The sequence below is a fragment of the Dama dama genome, chromosome 11 (assembly GCF_033118175.1).
Source record: "Dama dama isolate Ldn47 chromosome 11, ASM3311817v1, whole genome shotgun sequence".
NCBI lineage: Eukaryota > Metazoa > Chordata > Mammalia > Artiodactyla > Cervidae > Dama > Dama dama.
In genome coordinates, this window is record NC_083691.1 from 98,514,598 (window position 1) to 98,537,169 (window position 22,572).

At 46.7% G+C, this 22,572-nt stretch overlaps 1 protein-coding gene and 1 long non-coding RNA gene across 3 annotated transcripts in view; one reads left to right on the plus strand and one right to left on the minus strand.

Annotated features, from left to right (window-relative positions):
- Positions 1-22,572, plus strand: part of CRACDL (CRACD like) — a 67,542-nt gene that overhangs the window by 24,405 nt on the left and 20,565 nt on the right. For both annotated transcript variants that reach the window (XM_061155948.1, XM_061155947.1), the window contains exons 3-6: positions 5,143-5,311; positions 15,033-15,168; positions 15,501-15,665; positions 21,142-21,369. In XM_061155948.1, the coding sequence (XP_061011931.1) occupies positions 5,143-5,311; positions 15,033-15,168; positions 15,501-15,665; positions 21,142-21,369 (698 nt within the window). The remainder of the gene's footprint in view (positions 1-5,142; positions 5,312-15,032; positions 15,169-15,500; positions 15,666-21,141; positions 21,370-22,572) is intronic.
- Positions 5,169-13,096, minus strand: LOC133065168 (uncharacterized). Its single transcript, XR_009694864.1, has 3 exons — positions 12,636-13,096; positions 6,033-6,136; positions 5,169-5,566 (listed from the first exon to the last, which is right to left on the minus strand). It is a non-coding gene; the product is annotated as an uncharacterized LOC133065168 (long non-coding RNA).

The following is a 22,572-nucleotide window of genomic DNA, read 5'->3' on the forward strand; positions in this document are numbered from 1 at the left end:
GTTCACTTCCACAGGAAGATATTAATTCTACCTTTCTATGACATTTATCAACATAATGTCCAAAGATATAGAGTAGAAATTGGCAGTTAAGTAAAAAGATAACTCTACAATCAAAGTGGGTTATTTTTAATACACCTAATTGATAGGACAAATGTATTAAAAATTAAAGACATAAAGTACTTGGACAACACACTTAAAAAGACCTTATCCTAATTGATGTATATGGGCCAGTGAAGAGAATACATTATTTTTAAGCACTCTAGGAGCATTTTCAAATTTATGTTAAGCCATAAAGCAAGTCTGGACAAATTTCAATGGATTCAAATCATGTAGTGTGTTCACTGACCACAATGCAATTAAGCTGGAGTTCAATAACAAAGATTATAAGAAAATTCCCAAGTGCTTGGATATTAAAACATACTTTTCTAAATAACCTATAGGTCTAAGAAGGTATTATAATGAAAATTAGAAAATATTTTGCCAAATATAAAGAAACTACATATCACAGCATGTAAATGCAGCTAAAATAGATTTAGCAGGAAATGTGTTGCCTTGAAAGTGAAAGTGTTGGCCAGTCATTTGTGTCTGACTCTTTGCAACCCCATGGACTATAGCCCACCAGGCTCCTCTGTCCATGGAATTCTCCAGGCAAGAATACTGAAGTGGGTTGCCATTTCCTTCTCCAGGGTATCTTCCCAACCCAAGGATTGAACCAGGGTCTCATGCATTATGGGCAGATTCTTTACCATCTGAGTCACCAGGGAAGCTATATTGCCTTAAATGTGTGTATTATAAAAGCAGAGAACTTAAAAATTAATTAGCTAAGTATTCATCTCAAGAAGTTTCAAAAGATAACAAAGTAAACCCAAAGGAAAGTAGGAGAAAGGAAAGAAAAACTAAAACAGAAATTAGTGCAATTTAAAAAATATTGCAGTAATATTGTTAGTGCAATAAAAATATTGCACTAAATATTCAGTGCAAAAATATTGCACTAATTCTTTTCTCATGTGAGAAGAATTAACAAAGCCAGACTTTTTTTTTTAAGGCAGATGAAATTGACAAACCTATGCGATTGATCCAGGAGAAAAGGAGGTGCAGATAATACCAGGGCTGAGAAAAGGGAGCTATATTATAGATAGTATAGATGCTAAAATAAAAGGCTATTATTAATAACTATGTGCCAATACATGTGAAAATGTGGGAACCTAGAGTTTGTCATACAGAGTTACGTTGTCAGAAAGAAAAGAACAAATAATCATATATTAACACATTATGTGAACCTGAGAAAAGTGGTACTGATGAAGCTATTTGCAGGACAGGAATAGAGATGCCGACATAGAGAATGGAGTTGTGGACAGAGTGGGAGGCACTGAGAGAGTAACACTGAAATATATACACGACCGTGTGTAAAATAGACAGCTAGCGGGAAGCTGCCCACAGCACAGCCAGCTGAGCCCGCTGCTCTGGGATGACCTGGGGGAGGGGGACGGTGGGAGGGAGGCTCCAGAAAGAGGATATATATGTTTACAATAGCTGATCCACGATGTTGTACAGCAGAAACGAGCACAACGTTGTAAATCTATTGTATCCGAATTACAAAATAAGCAATAAAATAAAATTAGTGATGAACCTGGGGGGAAAAAGAAAAAAGTCAGATATTTAGAAAAATAAAATGAATTCAAGAAGCAGGAAACCCAAATAGTTCCTATAGCCATTAAACAAATTAAAAAGCCTAGTAGGTGAACAGATATAACACACATAGGCCCCCACTGTAAGGCCAGCTAGTCATGGCAAATCAGTGTTTTGCGACTGTACTTTGGATCTTTGCAGCCACTCCCTTTAATTCCGAAGCGCTGTCTTCGACCGTAAAGGACTGTGAGGCTGCGTGTTTGTTCCGCCTTTCTGGGATGCATATCTGTCTGTCAACTGGCAAGGCCAGATAGTGCCCCATGATTCAGAAAACCCTGAGGAGCCTTTCCAGATAATCCGCTCTCTCTGAGGCCCATCAGGCTTCCCTGGTAGCTCAGTCGGTAAAGAATCCGCCTGCACTGCAGGAGACCTGGTTCCATACGCCAGTATTTTGGGGCTTCCCTTGTGGCTCAGCTAGTAAAGAGTCCGCCCCCAATGCGGGAGATCTGGGTTCGATCCCTGGGTTGGGAAGATCTCCTGGAGAAGGGAAACGCTACCCACTCCCGTATTCTGGCCTGGAGAATTCTGTACAGTCCATGGAAACTGTACAGTCCATGGTGTCGCAAAGAGTTGGACACGACTGAGCGAAGACCCATCAGTTAATAGCATGAACATTTTGACATTATAAAGGTGGGGAAACTTCCACTAGAAGTTAAGAAGGGATTTCCTTGGTGGTCCAGTGGTTGAGAATACACCTGCCGGTGCAAGGGACAGGGCTTCCATCCCTGCTCTGCGAAGGTTCCATATGCCACAGGGCAGCCAAGCCCTAAAAAGCCCTCGAGCCCTGGAGCCTGTTCTCCATAAGAGGAGCCCCTGCAGTGAGAAGCCTGAGCACCGCACCTGGAGAAAGATGGGAAGACCCAGAGCAGCCAAAAAGTAATTAATTAACTAAGAAATATTTTTAAAAAGAAGTTAAGAAAACTTGACTGTAGAACTCATTTCTTTTGGGGTATGGATATACTCCCCTTAAGGTAATACAGGTATTCCTGCTATAGAATAATCCTAAGAAATTCTCCATATGAAGACACGATCATGTAAACTTCCCAAGGCAGGCATTAATGTCAACAAATTATAAAGATCCTACTTTTTTTTTAGAAAGGAATTCACTTTACAAAATGACCTACTTATCAAATGAATCAATTGTGAGCAAATTTTCAGGATATATTAGGCAGCATCCTGATAACCTGTGATGTTCCATCCTTCTGTTAGTTCTCATATTCAGAAGGAAAGGAATCAACTTTGCTGACCTACTGAAATCTCAGGATCCTGAATATGATGGGGATTTGTGGGTGAGGACAAAGGCGATGCCAGAGAAGAGATCACGAAATGTTTAAAAGGGTAGGCCAGCAGTCCCCAGGCTTTTTGGCTCCAGGGACCAGATTCTTGGGCAACAGTTTTTCTATGGACCAGGGTTGGAGGGATGGTTTGGGGATGATTCAAACACATCATATTTATTGTGCACTTTATTTCTATTATTATTATATCAACTCCAGCTCAGGTCATCAGGCATTAGATTCCGGAGGCTGGGGACCCCGGTGCAGATTCTGACACTCCAGGAAGCATGACAGTGTCAGCAGTTCCACCACCAGTTGACGGGTTTTCTCCCCAAACGTTGTTAGCTCATCACAGCATTCGGCACTCCAGCAGCGCCTCTTGCCTGAGGCTGGGCCTCCTCTGATTGTCCATGGTGCCCACATCCATGCTAAATGAAACACTTGAGGATTTTTTAAAAAGTTATTTTATTGAAGTGTAGTTGATTTACATTGTTGTGTTAATTTCTGCTCTACAGCAAAGTGATTCACCTTATACACACACACGTATTCTTAGCGCTTGAGGATTATTTTGAAAAATGATTTGGGTTATCATTATAGCCTTTACCTCATCAAGACTTTTTGCTTTGGACTATTTTTATTTTAGGGATTAAAATCTGATTTTGCTTATACAATGGAATATTGCTCAGCATTTAGAAAAAGGAAGACTGGAAAATGCATGCATCTCCATGCAAAATCTCAAACACAATATATGGAGGGAAAGGAGCACCACACAAGCATGTATGCTGTGTGATTCCACCCAGGATGGGCCGTGTGGGTTCAAGATGGGCAAAACAAATACGGCAATATAAATAAGAACAGTGGTTGCATCAAAACAGTTTGGGATGGACATGTACACACTGCTGTATTTAAAATGGGTAACCAATAAGGACCTACTATACAGCACAGGGAACTCTGCTTAATGTCAAGAGGCAAGCTTGAGTGGGAGGGGAGTTTGGGGAAGAATGGATACCTGTGTATGTATGGTTGAGTCCCTTTGCTGCTCACCTGAAACTGTCACAACATTGTTAATTGACAGTGTGAAGTGAAAGTTGCTCAGTCATGTCCGACTCTTTGCAACCCCATGAACTGTACAGTTCATGGAATTCTCCAAGCCAGGGATCTTCCCAACCCAGGGATCAAACCCAGGTCTCCCACATTGCAGGCGGATTCTTTACCAGCTGAACCACAAGCAAAGCCCAAGATACTGGAATGGGTAGCCTATCCCTTCTCCAGTGGATCTTCCTGACCCAGGAATCAAAGCGGAGTCTCCTGCATTTTATACCCCGAGGCAAAATACAAAGTTTTTGGAAACAAACTCAGAATAAATTTAAGGACTTCCCTGTTGGGCTTCCCTTATAGCTCAGTTGGGAAAGAATCTGCCTACAAGGCAGGAGACCTGGGTTCGATTCCTGGGTTCGATCCCCTGGAGAAGGAAATGGCAACCCACTCCAGTATTCTTGCCTGGAGAATCTCATGGACAGAGGAGCCTGACAGGCTACAGTCCATGGAGTCGCAAGAGTTGGACACGACTTAGCGACTAAACCACCACCACCGTTGGTCCTGTTGGAGGAGGAAATGGCAGCCCACTCCAGCATCCTTGCCTGGAGAATTCCATGGACAGAGGAGCCTGGTGGGGTGCAGTCCATGGGGTTGCAAAGATTGGACACAACTGAGCAACTCACACACACTGTTGATCCAGTGTTTAAGACTCCACACTGCCAATACAGAGGGCCCAGGCTCGATCCCTGGTTGGGGAACTAAGATCCTGTATGCCCTGTGGCAAGGCCGAGGGATAAAAATAAATAGATCAGTTTGGGAAGGAGGAATATAAATTTTAAAAAAGAATAAATTTAATAACCAAGGAAATGAAAGACATGTTGAAAATGATTCATTTCAAGTAAGAGGAAATTTTCTTGTGCTTTTGATTCTGTGATTATTCTCCAAAGCTTTCTTGACTCCTTCATTCAAGATTTGTTTTCAGGTGTGCAAAAATGGTATGCTCTGTGCTTCGTGTCCTCCTGTGTGGGAAAAGGACTTATCGGAAGAGAATAATTGACGTTTGGACAGAAATCTTACTTTCTCTCCTCACACACATCTCATCCATGTTTGGCAGATACTTATATGCATTCTTTCTGCATAGGAAAGAAAAAGTCCAAATTCAAAACGTTTAAGAAGTTCTTTGGGAAGAAGAAGAGAAAGGAGTCGTCTTCTTCCACAGGAAGTAGCACCTGGAAGCAAAGCCAGGCGAAGAACGAGGTCATGGCCATTGAGTCGGGACCAGTGGGCTACGACTCAGAGGATGAGCTGGAGTAAGTTGTCTTTTCCGTCCTTCAGGCTTGTGTGTTCCAGGGAACAGAGGAAGACACAGGAGGACCCAAAAACTCAGGCTTGTTGTCATGATGGACTTCTGAGCCCACTCTCCTCCTAAATAATTCCACAGAAGATGTTTGAGATTCTTCCATAGAAGTGATGTTTTCTGTCTTTTTGTACATAGGGATGCAGAAAGTTGGTGGGGGAAGATTGTTGGGTACCTTCTCTGTGCCAGGTGTGTACGTATTAAAAGTCTGCAATAAATATAGGAGAGGAGGTAACAGTGAGCAAACCAAGCCTGGGAGAAATTTCAGAAAATCCGCCCGGTGTCCTGCTCTTCAGAGTGGCAAGATTAGGATGTAATCCCTGATTTCATTTGACTTAAAACTCTTTTTGAGGACCTGGATACTATACCAGAAAAATACATCTCTCTAAGCCTAAACCTTGAGTAACTGAATAAGAAAATTTTCCATTAGAGAGGAGTAGGGGGAAAGGCTTCTTACTTTACTTCTTAGGAAAAATCATCCAAAAAACATTGTTCTCTACAAAATCTGGGAAAGTTGCTCGGTCGTGTCTGACTCTTTGCGACCCTGTGGACTATACAGCCCATGGAATTCCCCAGGCCAGAATACTGTAGTTGGTAGCCTTTCCCTTCTCCAGGAGATCTTCCCAACCCAGGGATCAAACCCAGATCTCCCGCATTGCAGGCAGATTCTTTACCAGCTGAGCCACAATGGAAGCCCAAGAATACCGGAGTATGGAACCAGGGTCTCCTGCACTGCAGGCAGATTCTTTACCAGCTGAGCCACAGGGGAAGGCCCTCCCTGCAAAAAAAAAAAAAAAAAAAAACATTGTTAGGAAGAACAAAACCAATTGGTGTGAAATATGGGAAAGTCTAGTGAAGAAATCCTTATTTCCTAACTTGTACTTCATCAAAATATAGTTACAATGCATATGCTTCAATTATTCTAGCAGTTATTTCTGTGAGTAAAAGGAGGGGAAAAAAAACAACAGATTTGTTGCCTTGTCAGACTTTATGTTTCTTTTAAACAACATTGGCACCTTAATTTGAGAATAAAACTCTTCGGGAGGCATAATGACCCTGGAATTGGTTCACAGACCTTACTGAGACGGGGTCACCGGCTCCAGCGTCCCTGGGAAGGGTCCCGTCTCCTCCCTCCTCACTGTCTCCTTACCCATCTCTAAAGGAGTAGAAATTACACTAGTGTTCCATTCCCACGTGGCGCTAATGGTAAAGAACCCGCCTGCCTGCCAGTGCAGGAGACATGAGAGATGTGAGTTCGATCCCTGGGTTGTAAAGTTCCCCTGGAGGAGGGCATGGCAGCCCACCCCAGTATCTCCTGTCCTGGAGAATCCCATGGATAGAAGAACCTGCAGGGCTACAGTCCATGGGGTCACAAAGAGTCAGACAAAACTTAAGCAACTTTGCACACGGGTACGGAAATAACACTGACCACTTGGTGGCACCAAATGACTAAAGAGGAGCGATTAGAGTTTTGTCTTTGAGTGTTTTTCCTGGTGTTGGCGGGGAGCAAGAAGCACCCACGTGTAGCTTGAGAAGAGTGAGCTCTGCACGCATTTTTAAAAGGCAGCTCCAGACGCTCAGGGAGCCAGAGATTATAATGTTGCTCACTTTTACATGTCTTCACTGGGCCGGCCCCAGGGACATTATAACACTTGCTCCCCCCACCCCCGCCCCCGCACACCCTGTCTCTCCACCAAAACGCAGACAAGAAACGAGAGCATAGCTGGAGGGGTGAGCTGGGCTGAAATGACCTGTCCACTTGTCCATCTTCTATCGCTAGCGTCCGTGGACAGTGCGCTTTTCATCTTTGTGTTCTCAGCTCCTGGCTGGGGCCAGTCCGTGACTGGTGGAGGCTCCCTGGAGTGCTGCTAGAAGAGGAAGCTTGCTGTGGGGTAGGGATGAGGCTCAGCAAGCAGAGATGAGACAACATCTTGTCTTTTTTTATCCCAGATTTACTGAGAGATCACTGGTAGATAACACTGTGGGAGTTCTAAAGTGTACACTGTGTTGATTTAATGCACTTACACGTGGCCAAATGATCACCACCATAGCATTCAGTAATACCTGCATCACGTCACCTAATTACTATTTCTCTTTTGCGGTGAGAACGTTTAAGATCTACTCTCGTAGCAATTTTCAAGTATATAATATGGTATAATTAACTTTAATCATCATGCTGCACCAGCTGTGCTGTAGCCCCTGAACTTACTCACCTTATGGCTGGAAGTTTGTACCCTTTGACAACATCTCCCTGTTCCCCCTACCCCCCAGCCCCTGGTAACCACCGTTTAATCTTTGTGTCTGTGTTTGCAAAGTCACTTCAGTTGTTTCCAACTCTTTGCCACCCTGTAGACCATAGCCCACCAGGCTCTCCTGTCCATGGGGTTCTCCAGGCAAGAATACTGGAATGGGTTGCTTTCTTTTTTAGATTCCACATGTGAAGTCATAGAGTATTTGTCTTTATCTGACCTGTCTCAGCCTAATGCCTTCAGCGCCCATCCATGTTGTTGAAGATGGAAGGATGTCCTTCCTTCTCGTGAATAAATAATACTCTATTGTACTTCTGTATCACACCTTCTTCATCCGTCCACCCACTGAGAGACCCCTGGGTTGTCTCCATGTTTTGGCTGTTGTAAATAGTGCTGCAGTGAATATGGGAGTTCAGATGTCTCTTCAAGATCCTGTTTTTATTTCCTTCAGATAAATACCCAGAAGCAGAATTGCTGGATCATATGATAGTTCTGTTGATTCTTTTAACGTTTTGAGGAACCTCTATGCTGTTCTCCATAGCGACTACCCAGCAACAGTGCAAAACCGTTCCCTTCTCTCTACATCCTTACTATAACTTCTCTCCTTTAATTTTTGTAAAAGCCATTCTCATAGACGAAGTGATGTCTCTTTGTTTTTGATTTGCACTTCCCTGATGGTTGGGGATGTTGAGTACCTTGTCACCTGCCCGTTGGCCAACTATTGTTGGCCAAACATTTGACAAAATGTCTGTTTAGATCTTCTCATTTGTAATTGGATTGGGTTTTTGCTGTTGAGTTATATGAGTCCTTTATAAATGTTACTATTTTGGATATTATCCCCTTATCAAATACAAGTTTGCAAATATTTTTTCCCCTTCAGTAAATTACCTTTTCATTTCATTGATGGTTTCCTTTGCTGTGCAGAAGCTACTTAATGAGATGTAGTCCTACTTGCTTGTTTTTGCTTTTGTTTCCTTTGCTTTGATGTCAGATTCAGAAACTCATTTCCAGATGTCAGGGTGCTTACTCCTTATTTTTTCTTCTAGGAGTTTTACAGTTTCAGGCCTCACATTCAAGCCTTTAATCCATTTTGATTTTTGTGTATGGTGTGAGATAGTGATCCGGTTTCATTCTTTTGCATGCGACTGTCCAAGTTTTCCAAACACTGTTTACTGAAGAGACTGTCCTTTCCCCGTGGTATATTCTTGGTTTCTATGTCATGGAGTAATTGACAGCATAAGAGACAAAAACTTAAAGGTGCTCTTTAGTCTCTGTGAAGAGTCCGTGAGCCTGCTAGACTTTGCAGAAACTTCTCATCAATCACTGTGGGCAAAAAGGCCCACTATCGGGGTTTCCCTGGTGGCTTAGAGGTATAGAATCCACCTGTCAATGCAGGGGACACGGGTTCGTTCCCTGGTCCAGGAAGATCCCACGTGCCTCAGATCTGCTAAGCCCGTGTGCCACAACTGTTGAGCCTGTACTCCAGAGCCCGGGAGCTGCACCTGCTGAAGCCTACGTGCTCTAGAGCCTGTGCTCCGCGGCAAGAGAAGCCACTGCAGTGAGAAGCCTGCGCACCACTCAAGAATCGCCCATGCTCTCCACAACTAGGGAAAGCCCGCATACAGCAACAAAGACCCAGCACAGCCAAAGAAAAGAAAACAAATTTACGAAGAAAAAAGTCCTACTCACCGAGGTGCATTAATGCTGACAAACCACGTGAAACCCTGTAGATTTGAAAAAGTTGATGCCCATTTATTGAGTCAACGTGGTTATGCTTCTTGAGTCTCTTAATCTATTGGCTTGGCCAAAAAGTTTGCTCGGGTTTTCCTTAAGCTCTTATAGAAGGGACTCTTCTGGTGGTCCAGTGGCTAAGACTTTATGCTCCGAATTCAGGAGTCCATGGTTTGATTCCTGGTCAGGGAACTAGATCCCACATGCTACAACTACTGGTTTGCATGCTGCAACTAAAGATCATGCATACTGCAACTAAAACCAGGTGTAGCCAAATGAGCAAATAGTTTTTTAAAAAGAGACCCTATAGAAAACCCTGTCCAACTTTTTCGCTAACCCAGTGTAGCAATCTTACTTCACCACCCCACCTCCCCACTTCGTTTCATGTCACTGATCTGATGGAGACTATCCCACAATCTGCATTTGTTTTCTTTTGTTGTGATTGATCGCATCCCTGTATTCTCTGAATTTCTTGTGAAGTAGTAGATGGATCTAGATACTTAATTAGAGGTGGATTCAAGATGGCGCTGGTACTTGCTGACCCATCACATCATTAGGCACCTGCTTTCTGCTTGTCTCACTTCTGGTGATGCCGAGACTGAGTCGTGGACTCAGGGGTTCTTTCTTATCTGATCCCTCCATCAACCCTTATCTGGTGGTTTTTATACCTATTGATGCTCACTCAGTGCTCATCTACTTTTGCTTTATTGACTGCGCCGAAGCCTTTGTCTGTGTGGATCACAGCAAACTCTGGAAAATTCTTAGAGAGATGTGAATACCAGACCACCTGACCTACCTCCTGAGAAATCTGTATGCAGGTCAAGAAGCATGGATATGGTAGCATGGAAGCATGGAAGCATAGAACTGGACATGGAACAACAGACTGGTTCCAAATTGGGATAGGAGTACATCAAGGCTGTATATTGTCACTCTGCTTATTTAACTTATATGCAGAGTACATCATGAGAAACGCTGGGCTGGAGGAAGCACAAACTGGAATCAAGATTGCCAGGAGAAATATCAATAACCTCAGATACACAGATGACACCACCCTTATGGCAGAAAGGGAAGAAGAACTAAAGAGCCTCTTGATGAAAGTGAAAGAGGAGAGTGAAAAAGTTGGCTTAAAGCTCAACATTCGGAAAACTAAGATCATGGCATCTAGTCCCATCACTTCATGGCAAATAGACGGGGAAACAATGGAAATAGTGAGAGACTTTATTTTCTTAGGCTCCAAAATCACTGGAGATGGTGACTGCAGCCATGAAATTAAAAGATGTTTGCTTCTTGGAAGAAAAGTTATGACCAACCTAGACAGCACATTAAAAAGCAGAGACATTACTTTGCCAACAAAGGTCCGTCTTGTCAAAGCTATGGTTTTTCCAGCGGTCATGTATGGATGTGAGAGTTGGACTATAAAGTTGAGCGCCAAAGGATTGATGCTTTTGAACTGTGGTGTCAGAGAAGACTCTTGAGAGTCCCATGGACTGCAAGGAAATCCAACCAGTCAATCCAGGTTTCTCTGTTCATGGAAATTCTCCAGGCAAGAATACTGAAGTCGGTTGCCATGTCCTCCTCCAGTGGATCTTCCCAACCCAGGGATCAAACCCAGGTCTCCTGAATTGCAGGTGGATTCTTTACCAGCTGAGCTACCAGGGAAGCCTGATATAAGACTACCAATTAATAATATTAGACTTAGAATTACACTGAATCACCAGGGAAGTCCCACTCTTTATTTATTTTTATGCTCACATTATCCCATCTTATGGTACCGAGGGTCACTTCAGATTAGTTCCTTGTTCTTTTGATGTTTTGACATTCCATTTGTTTCTGAAGGGTTCTTTTCTTTCTTGCCTGTTGAGAAATTTTAGATTATTTTGCACATTTCCTGCACTAGACCTGTAATCAGCCATTTCTTCACAGGTTCCTTTAGCGTGTAGTGGTTTTTAGAGACCACAGCTTGCCTGCCAGAGGTGATGATTGTTAGTTGTTCAGTTACTCAGTCACGTCCAACTCTTTGTAATCCCATGGACTGCAGCACATCAGACTTCCCTGTCCATCACCATCTCCCGGAGTTTGCTCAAACTCATGTCCATTGAGTCGGTGACGCCATCCAACCATCTCATCCTCTGTTGCCCCCTTCTTCTCCTACCCTCAATGTTTCCCAGCATCAGGGTCTTTTCCAGCAAGTCGGCTCTTTGCATCAGGTGGCCAAGGTATTGGAGCTTCATCTTCAGCATCAGTCCTTCCAATAAATATTCAGGGTTGCTTTCCTTTAGGATTGACTAGTCGGCTATCATTGCTTCTAAGCCTTTCCACTAGATATAGCTAGAAAATGTTTTTTTTTTTTTTTTAAGAGAGAAAAATAAATCATTAATTCACTAATATTTCTAGTTCAGATTTAATTTTACAAAAATTTTACTTCCTTAATTCTTTGTTTGAATTCATTTTTCTCTAATACTGGAAATCTTGGTTCTTAATGAGACTAACAAAATTATTTTCTTCATCATATAATAATTTTATTACACCCTTCCCCACACAGAGGTTACATACTATAAAGATCATTCTGTGTTGTTTTTTTTTAAATCAGCATTGCTACTAATATAAGAATTAAAATTTGCTGTCTTTGTGTTTTTTGGTCTTAGAATGTATCCTGTTATGGATGCAGAGTGAAGAGTCGCTTGGATATCAAGCTAAAGTCTCTTGAAATCATTCTTTTCTCTGTGTGGTTATGCCAACAACCTGATATAAAATTAGATTTGTTTGTTTTCTGGTTTTAGAGACCAATTGATTTCCCTTTTTGTTTGGTTTTGTCTTTTAACTATGCCAAATGTTTACATAGTTTCAAAGACAAAATTGTAATTGTAAGTAATTACTCTGGCACCCTGTCTCCCCATCTTGTTCTGTTCACCAAGGAGACTGTTTTTATTCATTTGTTCCTCAGCCTCCATTTTTTATTTTTGAAAGAATATACATGGGAACTTTCCTGGGGGTCCAGTGGTTGAAACTCCATGCTTCCAATACAGGGGGTGCAGGCTCAAGCCCTGGTCAGGGAACTAAGATCCCACATGCTGCCCAGTGCAGCCAAGACATTAAAATAACAAAAACAAAAGGCCTTTTAAAAGACATACACAAACACACTTATGTTCATACATGTCTGTACCCCGCTCCCACTCAGAGCTAACCCACCATAAACACAGCTCATGTTTATTTTTCCCTTCGTAGGCTCTGGTGTCGCCTGTAGCCAAGGACGCGCCTCACCCCCTGGTCACCTGCAGAGCCTCTGTTATCTCTTACCTGATGTCCCATAGCTTATTCGTCCACCGACTGGGGGGCATGTGGTCTGTCTCCAGCCTTTTGTGTTTATAAATGCTGCTGTCATCGGTGGCCTTGAGCATAGGGCATTTTCTGTCTTCACGGTGGGTCTTTTCCATGCTCTCTCGAATTCTAGTCACTTGCAGAGTGGAGGTGTTTGGGCAGTGATTATGGTTTCAGAGGCTGGGAGGGAGCCCCAGGTGTGCCTGTGACCTTTGTGACGAGTTGTTGGCAGAGGGGCCCTCCTGATTCTTTCACTGGGCCTCACTCTCTCCCAGACATGTGAGGACACTTGTGAACCTCAAGTTCCGCACTTACACACTTACTGTGCTGGCGGGAAGTGTTACTGACCAGGGTTCTTGGCCTCCTTGGGCTTTCCAGGTTTTGCAGGTGGTAAGGAATCAAGCTGCCAATGCAGGAGACACAGTGGATGCAGGTTCAATCCCTGGGTCGGGAAGATCCCTTCGAGAAGGAAATAGCAACTCACTCCAGTATTCTTGCCTGGGAAATCCCATGGACAGAGGAGCCTGGTGGGCTACAGTTCATAGGGTCGCAAAGAGTCAGATATGACTGAGCAACTTAACATAATCAATAGAAATAGAGGCCAGAGAAGAAATTCAGGCAAGGCTTTACGTGGGCCCCTGCTGAAACAGGGGGAAATGACAACAAGCAATAGTTTCTCTCGCTTGCTGGCTCCTTGAGAAGGGATGAACTTGTTCCTTATATGGGGTGAGGGTAGAGGTGTGTCCAGGGGTCGGGCCAGAGGGGTGGCTTAGGTGGTTTGCCCACCCCTTAGCTGGAGCTGTGTGCAACGGACATGCACAGCCCCCTGCTCTTGCTCCCCTCTCTTCAGAAGTAGCAGTTGGGTTTTCTGGTCTCTTCGTATCTTCTGTCCAGAATTTGCCCCAGCTGCATATGCGTGCAGTTATTTTCAGTCCCATGCCGTTTCCTCGTATTTTGTTGCTCTCGAAGAGGTGTGCCCAGGTGCAAGCATCGCAGCTCTACCGCGCAGGGCCCCAGGGCCCGGGCGTCTCACATCACCAACCAGCGCAGTTAGGTCTGTGGTGGAGCAGGGCACACACAGGAGTCCCCAGGGTCTCCCAGGGGACAGGATGCCCAGGGCGAGGTGGGGGGGCAGCGCTGGTGCTGAAGATGGCAGTGTCTGCGGGCCGGGCTTTCCTTCCTTCTCCGTCTCGTCTGAGTCACCTCCTTCCACCTATTGTTCAGGTTGCCAGTGCCACTAGGAAAGTCTGACACGAACTGCCACAACCTCTTAGGACGTTTGTGAACATCCTGTGGGTTCCGTTTCCAATTGGAGCCTGGAGCCTGGGGCCGGGGAAGGGGCTGTGCCGATGACGCCCGAAAGGCCTGCCATCTACACACTGGCCGAGTCACGCTAATAACATCATCAGTAGTGGGGGGGTGTGGCTTTGCACTTGGCGGTTTTCATTTCATAAATTGTTTATTCATTTATTTTCGGCTGTGCTGGGTCTTCCTTGCTGCCTGGGCTTTTACACTAGTTTGTGGAGTGAGCGGGTTGCCACCCTCGGGCTTCTCGCTGCGGTGGCTTCTCCTGCTGCAGAGCCCGCTCCAGGGCTCTCAGGCTCAGTGGTTGCTGCTCCTGGGAGGGAGCTCCGGCTCGAGAGCTGTGGCCCAGGGCTTAGCTGCTGCGAGGCATGCAGGGTCTTCCTGATCTGTTCTTTTGTTGTTAGTCACCCAGTCACGTGTGACTCTTTGAAACCCCGTTAGCTCTAACCCACCAGGCTCCTCTGTGCTTGGGATTTTCCAGGCAAGAAACTGGAATGCCATTCCCTTCTCCAGGCTATCTTCCCGACCCAGGGATTGAACCCATGTCTCCTGCATTGGCAGGCGGATTCTTTGCCACTGAGCTACCCGGGAAGCCCCCAATCCTCATTTCAAATTCAGGGATGTGCTCTGGACCACATGCCTCTGTCCAGCAGGCCTTCATTCTCCTATGCAAACACGGCCTCCAGCCCCCCAAGGGAGTGCATGCTCGCCCACAAGGGACGACCTGAGCCTCTCCGGGCGTGCAGCATGGCCCACTCCACAGCCCGCCAGGCAGCCCAGGCCCCCTGCCAGCCCTTCCTCTCTGCAGGCCTGCTGTTCTGGACTTCTCACCTCATCAGACCTTGGTTTTCCCCTTAATGAAAAGAATTCACACCACCTTCAGATATGTCAGGAAAATTCCTAGCTCTACACAGCTTCTAATAGTTGACCGTGGTATTTGATGGAAACTAAACGTGGCTAGAGGGTTGCTGCAGGGTGTGCCCTTACCCTCATACCCCTATGTTCATCCCGAGCCCCCCTGGGGGAGAGACGGGGGGCACACCCATAGTCACAGCGCCTCTTTCTTTCTAGGGACTCGAGGGGCACTCTGGGAAGCCGGGCCCTCTCCCACGACAGTATTTTCATCCCTGAATCGGGGCAGGACCCTCCTCGGCCCTTGCGGGTGTTTTCCCAAGAAAATGTGTGCGACCGGATTAAAGCTCTGCAGGTAAACTTTTCTGGGCAGCGGATATGCATTGGGAAGTCTTAAAATGATGCGTGCTTTTCCTTGATATATTTTAAAGCCTAATCGAATGCACATCACAGCTCTCCCAAGACTCGCCCAGTTAGTTACAACTGGACCATGTCTCATTCTCATTTATAACCACTCACTTTCAAGATGACAGCGGGAGAACTGGTGGCAGACACTGAGTTTATTTAGTTCCCCGGCCTGGGCAAGGATGTTAAAAATACCTCCAGAATGAAGGAATTACAGCAGGGGAATTTGGGGAGAAAAGTCACTGATGAAAACTACAGCAAATGTTCTTTATTCCAATCTAGTTAAAAATACAGTGCAATGTGAAAATGGGGCCGCCTCCTCCTCCCGGGAGCCTTCCAACCAAGCGGGGAGATGATGCCGGCATGAGCTCTGAGGATGATGGTCTGCCCAGGAGCCCCCCAGAGATGTCCCTGCTTCATGACATTGGTTCCGGCACTACCATAAAGGCAAGTGCAACCCGCGCCACACCGGCTCCCTCCCCCTCCTCCCCCTGCCTCCACACAGGGCCACCGGGGACTCTGGTGGACGCTGTGTGTGTTCCCCTAAAATTCCCCGTGACGAGTCATGCTCAGTGCAGCCCGGAGGGATTCCAGCCAGCTCCCTGGAACCCACTGTTGGTCCTTGGGCTGTATTTATTTTCATTCTTTGAGCAGAAATTCAGGTCTCATTCAGGGATATGGTTTGGGGAACATTTTCCATGGTGGCTGTAGATCTGACACAATCAACCTCATTTTTTTCTGTCTGAGCAGATGACCAGACCGGGTATTCCATTTAAAAAAGGGAAACAGCTTTGAGTCTGCTTTCTGTCATCATGGGGGCTTCCCAGGTGGCTCAGTGGTAAAGAATCTGCCTGCCAGTGCAGGAGACGCAAGTCTGATCCCTGGATCTGAAAGAAGATATGGCAACCACTCTGGTATTCTTTCCTGGGAAATCCCATGGACAGAGGAGCCTGGCAGGCTACAGTCCGTGAGGTCACAAAGAGTCAGACATGACTGCGTGAGTGAGCACAAGAAGAGAGTGGTAACACATGATTTAGTCTAGGCTCCTGCATCTGAGTTTGTTGGTTTAGGGGTAGAAATGTGAGATGTGGCGCTGGTGGACAGGGGCAGCAGGGAAAGTTTGACAAGCAGGAGAGGTGTCTCTGACCCCATAAGGTGGGGAACTGATCCCAGAAGCCCCTTATCCACTTTGAAATCCAGGAGGAAGAACTGAGCCTTTTTTCCTTGTATACAAACAACATAACTCACAGTGCCACCATCTGAGTCCATAGGGTGGGCTGAATGATGAAATATTTATCACTGGTGTTACACGAATGCATAAATGATGAAACAGATGATCATTTTCCCCTTGTAGACCAGCCTCCTGGTGGGGTGGGTGGAGTTGGAATTACCAGTTCCACACCCACACCCTGCCTGTGTACCCACGGAGGGTCTGAGTGCCCTGGTCAAGGGCCATCCTTGGTGGAGTTCTGCAGATTCTGTACTGCTCTGAAATAGATTCAGCAGCACTTCAGCTGGGAAGCTCAGAAGCTCCCCTGCAAAGGCAGATTGTTGTTCAGTCACTCAGTCGTGTTGACTCTTTGCAACCCCATGGACTGCAGCACACCAGGCTTCCCTGTCTTCCACTATATTCTGGAGTTTGCTCAGACTCATGTCCATTGAGTTGATGATGGCATCCAGCTCATCCTCTGTCATCCCCTTCTCTTCCTCCCTTCAATCTTTCCCAGCTTCAGGGTCTTTTCCAATGAGTTGGCTCTTCACATCAGGTGGCCAGAGTTTTGGAGCTGCAAATTCAGCATCAGTGCTTCCTGTGAATTTTCAGGGTTGATTTCCTTTAGGATCGATTGGTTTGATCTCCTAGCAGTCCAAGGGGCTCTCAAGAGTCTTCTCCAGCACCAGAGTTCAGAAGCAGGAAAAGGAGTATTTACCTGACTTGGGTGTGGCTGTGGGTTCTCAGAAGGCAGAGGAAGGGCTGTGGTATAGCTGAGTGTGAACACACCCAGGGCAGGGGTTCCCACACAGCAGGCCAGAGAATGACTCCTTCCAGAATTCTGCCCTGCTTGCTCCACGAGCAGGTCAAAGGGCAGCGGGCCACCCATACCTGCTTTCCCAGCTGGACAAGAAAGCAGAGAAGACACGGGGGAAGGTGTGGCCCATCTCCTGGACTCCAAGCCCGCCCTGCACCCCTTAGGCGCAGGGAAGAGGTGACAGGCTGATGGCCGTGTAACACACATATCTTGGCATCTTCATTGGCGGAGCCTCAGGAATGGGTGTGATTTCGTGTGTTTTGTATCCTGTGGTGGGGGAGCGTGAACCGCTATAGGCTGACTCACCTCCACTCTATCCCATGGTTCTCTGACTTTCCCAGCAGCGTGGTTCTCTGCATTTAGCTGGGACAGACAGCACAGGAGAGTTGGTAGCTTCTAAATCTGTTAAGGATTCAAGTGTGAACCCAGCCTCAAACCCACAAAGTGCTATGATGCACAAATTCCATAGTCAGCTGACTGGGAGCCATTCATCCAGGGCAGGGCTGACCTTGTCCTCCTCAACATCCCTCCTTTCGTAGTGACGTTCTTTGTTTTTTTAATTGGGTAATAGGACCCATTCACTGGCATCATCGGTAACCAAAATTTGAGCCTTTAAGACTTAAAAAAAAATAAAATATTTATTACTGTGCTTTTGAAGATGCAATGACCGTATTTTGTGCCCTGAAAGTTTTTAGGGCCCAGGGAGTCAACCAAGAGGGGGAAACAATGCACTCTTAAATGCATTTATGTAACACACAACATTTGATATAATAGAACCATGAACCCCAAAAGGATGGGACTGTGGGCTGTTTGATCTTTTCCTGTTGTGACACCTCACACAGGCCCACTTGCTCAACAGAGAAACTTAATGAAGATTATTATGAAAAAAAGGTCTTCAGTAAAATGTATTTGGTGACACTGCCAAGGAAACACTTCCTGGTGGAATAGGTTTTTCAGAAAATATATGGGATTATTTTTAAAATTGCATTACCATGTGAGGTAACAACAGATGATGTTTGCTTAGGTAAAATGACACCTCAGAGGTCCTTGCCTGGGTTTTCTGCCATTAAGTAGCTAACGGGGGGGCCCAGGGTGGCAAACTGGCAGGTCTCATTTGCTCTGGGTGATGAAGGAAGAGAGCAAGGGAGACGGTAGCGCTCTGGCGGCAAAAGGTGACACATCGTCACTGCCAGTGAGGCCGCAGTCTAGATCCGTCACCTCTGGGGTCTGGCGGGGCACGGGATGGACTCGGGCAGCTCCGTGCCTCCCCTTCTCCCACCAGACCTGCCCCGTGCAGGGACTCGTTCCCCATGCACCACACTCCACCCCCTCCTCCGTGGCAGGGCCCCTCTTTGTGAGAATGGTCAGGGTAAAGTAGCTGTCACCCAGGGTCACCCCACAGAAGCCTCTCAATCCCAGGCTACTTCCTCAGGGCTCTTTGATCCATAGTCCCCCAACAAAGAGCAACTTGTTAGACTCTTACTAAATGCTCCACTTCCAGAATCATCCAGAAGCACAGATTCCAGGAAAACTGGGGCACTGGGAGCAAGCAGTGAGCTCCAGAAGCTGCTGGCCCGCAGATAGAAAGACAAGTCAGCTTCTCCTCCTCTCCCGGATCTCAGCCCAGCTCACGTAGTTGCTTCACAGCTTGATTCTCCTTGATTAGGAAGTGGCTCCAAGGACTCTCAGAACGACAGCTCAGACAGAGGCGAGGGTCCAGTTCCCTTTCAGGAAGACGAGCAGTGATGGCCCAAGTTCAGTGTCAGAGACGTTCAGCTCCTTCCCAGACCCCCTCCTCAGAGCCAGGGTGGACCATCTGCTTGGACGGTGCACTCAGGGGAGCCCCATGAAGAGCAGGCAGGGAATATTGGTCCTTCAGGTTTACAAAGGCGTGACCCCGGCCCATGTTGTCACTGGGGATCGCTCTCGCTTGCGGAGTGAGAGTCACCCCATGTGCAGAGCAGTTCGTCTTGTTTGCTCTCTTGATTCCCAGGCAGTAAGAAAGAAGACCCAAATCTCAGCAAGCGTGCATATCACTGTCCCTCCAGACAAAGGGTTCTGACATGGAGTCAGAATGACATGGACTCATCCTGCTGTGACTTTAAGGAGAACTACCTGGGGAAGACATCACCTGTCCAGTCACAGGTGACTTCCCGAGTCATCAGCGATTGGGTGGGAGTCAAAGCCACGGGCACAGAGGGAGACATGGCCATGTCTTATGGTTCATGTAAAAATTTTTTTCTATTTTATTCCCGTACGAACCCAAATCGATAAAACCACAGAACTAAAAGAGATTATATTCACTTAGATTCCTCTCTCCCTCATTTTATTTATTTATTTTTACAAATAGATTTTTTTTTTAATTTTTTGGCTGCACAGCATGTGGGATCTTAGTTCCTCGACCAGGGATTGAACCTGTGCCTCCTGCAGTGGAAACTTGGAGTCTTAAACCACTGGCCTTCCAGGGAAGTCCCACCCCCTCATTTTAGTAGTTGTCTTCTCCCAGTCGACAGGGATAAACTTCATACTTGCATCAGATCAGTTCAGTTCAGTCACTCAGTCGTGTCCGACCCTTTGTGACTCCATGGACTGCAGCACGCCAGGCCTCCCTGTCCATCACCAACTCCCAGAACTTACTCAAACTCATGTCCATCAAGTCGGTGATGCCATCCAACCATCTCATCCTCTATTGTCCCCTTCTCCTCCCACCTTCAATCTTTCCCAGCATCAGGATCTTTTCCAGTGAGTCAGTTCTTCACATCAGGTGGCCAAAGTATTGGAGTTTCAGCTTCAACATCAGTCCTTCCAATGAACACCCAGGACTGATCTCCTTCAGGATGGACTGGTTGGATCTCCTTGCAGTCCAAGGGACTCTCAAGAGTCTTCTCCAACACCATAGTTCAAAAGCATCAATTCTTCGGCATTCAGCTTTCTTTATAGTCCAACTCTCACATCCATACATGACTACTGGAAAAACCATAGCTTTGACTAGACAGACTTTTGTAGGCAAAGTAATGTCTCTGCTTTTTAATGTGCTGTCTAGGTTGGTCATAGCTTTTCTTCCAAGGGGCAGGCGTCTTTTAATTGCATGGCATCAGATAGTAGGAGCTAATTATGTTAACAGGCCCCTGGCCACCTGTATCATCCTGAGATGAGGTGTTGGCTGCCTCATTCCTGAGAAGACCATTGACTAAATCATATTGAGGTGCATAAACTTATGGTCTTGAGTTAAAATGTAAACATTGCACCACCTCACACCCATTATGACAGCTACTGTTAAAAAAAAAAAAAACCAACCCAGAAAATAACAAGTGTTGGTGGAGAGAATACAGAGACGTTGATACCCTTGTGCAGTGTTAGTGGAAATGTAAAATAGTGCAGCTGCATGGAAATCAGTATGATGGTTCCTGAAAAAAATTAAACATGAAGTTACCTAGTGTTAGAAGCGTTAGTTGCTTAGTCATGTCTGACTCTTTGCAACCCCATGGACTATAGTCCGCCAGGCTCCCCTGTCCATGGGATTCTCCAGGCAAGAATACTGGAGCATTCTTTCTCTTCTTTCACACTCCTGGGCCTTCCCCATGACTTTCAGAGATGGGGCCAAGCCAGACCCCACCCTCGGAGGAATTGGGCTGGTCAGTTTCATGGGAGAAAGTTCCTTGTCTGAAGCACCTGTGCAGCTGCTGTGGGCGGGCGAAGGCAGAGTTACCCAGCCATGGAGCACCTCAGACTCGGGTTCCTGGAAATGAGTGATGGGCCTGCAGGGTTGACCCACCATTTCAAACCCCGAACCCAGAGACGAGCATGATGAAAGGGAAGGCGGATGTGCTGGCTGTGCTGTTTGCTGTCTTATCAGGAGGCTGATGCTTGGCCTGTCTGCTCCTTGTCCCCCTAAGGTCTGTGTGGTTTCCTCGTCCCGGCCGCAGTCTCCGGACCAGCTCTTCTCCAGGCAAGTGAGCGAAACCTCCACCTCCCCTAGAACCTCGGACAGCAGCATGGTGCCTGTGGCTGACTTCGATTACCCGCCAGAGTTCTCCTCCTGTCTGGACAACTCTGCGGCCAAGCACAAGCTCCTCGTCAAGCCCCGCAACCAGCGGTCCAGCAAGATGAGGCGGCTGTCCTCGGTAACTGGGCAGAGGCAGGGTGGGCAGGCCCCAAGCACCCAGACACCCCACTCCTCCCCTGCAGGGTCCCCATCCTCTGAGCCACCACCTACCCCGTGGGACCTAAGATCTGTGAGACCACGACCAGACTCCAGAAGCTGGGGGTGCTCGGGGTGTCAACCTAAGTCAGATAAGCCCCTCCCAACAAAAACACTTATTTATATGTTTGGTCATTCATTCTCCAGCATGTGCCAAGAATCTGCTGTAAGCTATGGGGCCCCTCCTTTCCACTGCCTTCAGGGTGATGTCCACACTGCAGGCCTGGCACAACCAGGCCCTGCCTGCTTATCTCCTCCTGTTCTCACTGAACGTGTTTTGACTTCCTTTCTTCTTTTGGAGCTCACCAGTCTCTCACCCCAGGCCTTAGGACCTGCTATATCCCCTGCTTGGGACAGCCCCTATTCAGCCCTTTGGGGGGATGGGCTCCCAGGTCCTCCCTATGAGGTTCCCCCTGAGCATCCTGTGGAAAGCAGCCCCCCTGCCCATCACCGTGGGCACTTTTTCCATGGCACTGGCCACACACAGATGTGACCTTTGTAAATGGAGGCACTTAGGTTTCGCTGATGGTTGAGACAGTAAAGAATCTGCCTACAATGCAGAAGACCTGGATTCAATCCCTGGGTCAGGGAGATCCCCTAGAGAAGGAAATGGCAGCCCACTCCAGTATTCTTACCTGGAGAATTCCATGGACAGAGGGGCCTGGCAGGCTTCAGTCCATGGGGTCACAAAGAGTCGGGCGTGACTGAGTGACTAGCACTTTTTCACTTTCTGTGAGAAGACTGTGCTTTAAGCCCCAGAGAACACTAGTCACAGAGATGCCTTCCCCGTGAATGTTAGTGGAATGCCTGAATGAATGATCAAACAGGTGAGTGAGTGAACGACCGGCAGAGGGGTGGTGCCCTGTAAGGACAGACCCCTCTTTAGAGGTGCTGCCCAGGGCAGTCATCAGCTTATCCCCCTGGGAGCTAAGAGCTCCCTCGTGCAGTGAATCAGGTTCATGGGACAGTTACCACCCTCACCGCTGCTGTGCCTCATCCCCAGAGGAGCTGAGATGCAGGGTGTGGGGCCTGCCTGGCCACAGAGAATGACAGGGCTAAGAAAGGGATACTCAGAGATGGACATCCCTTCCTCCTTCCCTCAGGACAAGATCATGAGGTGTTGATG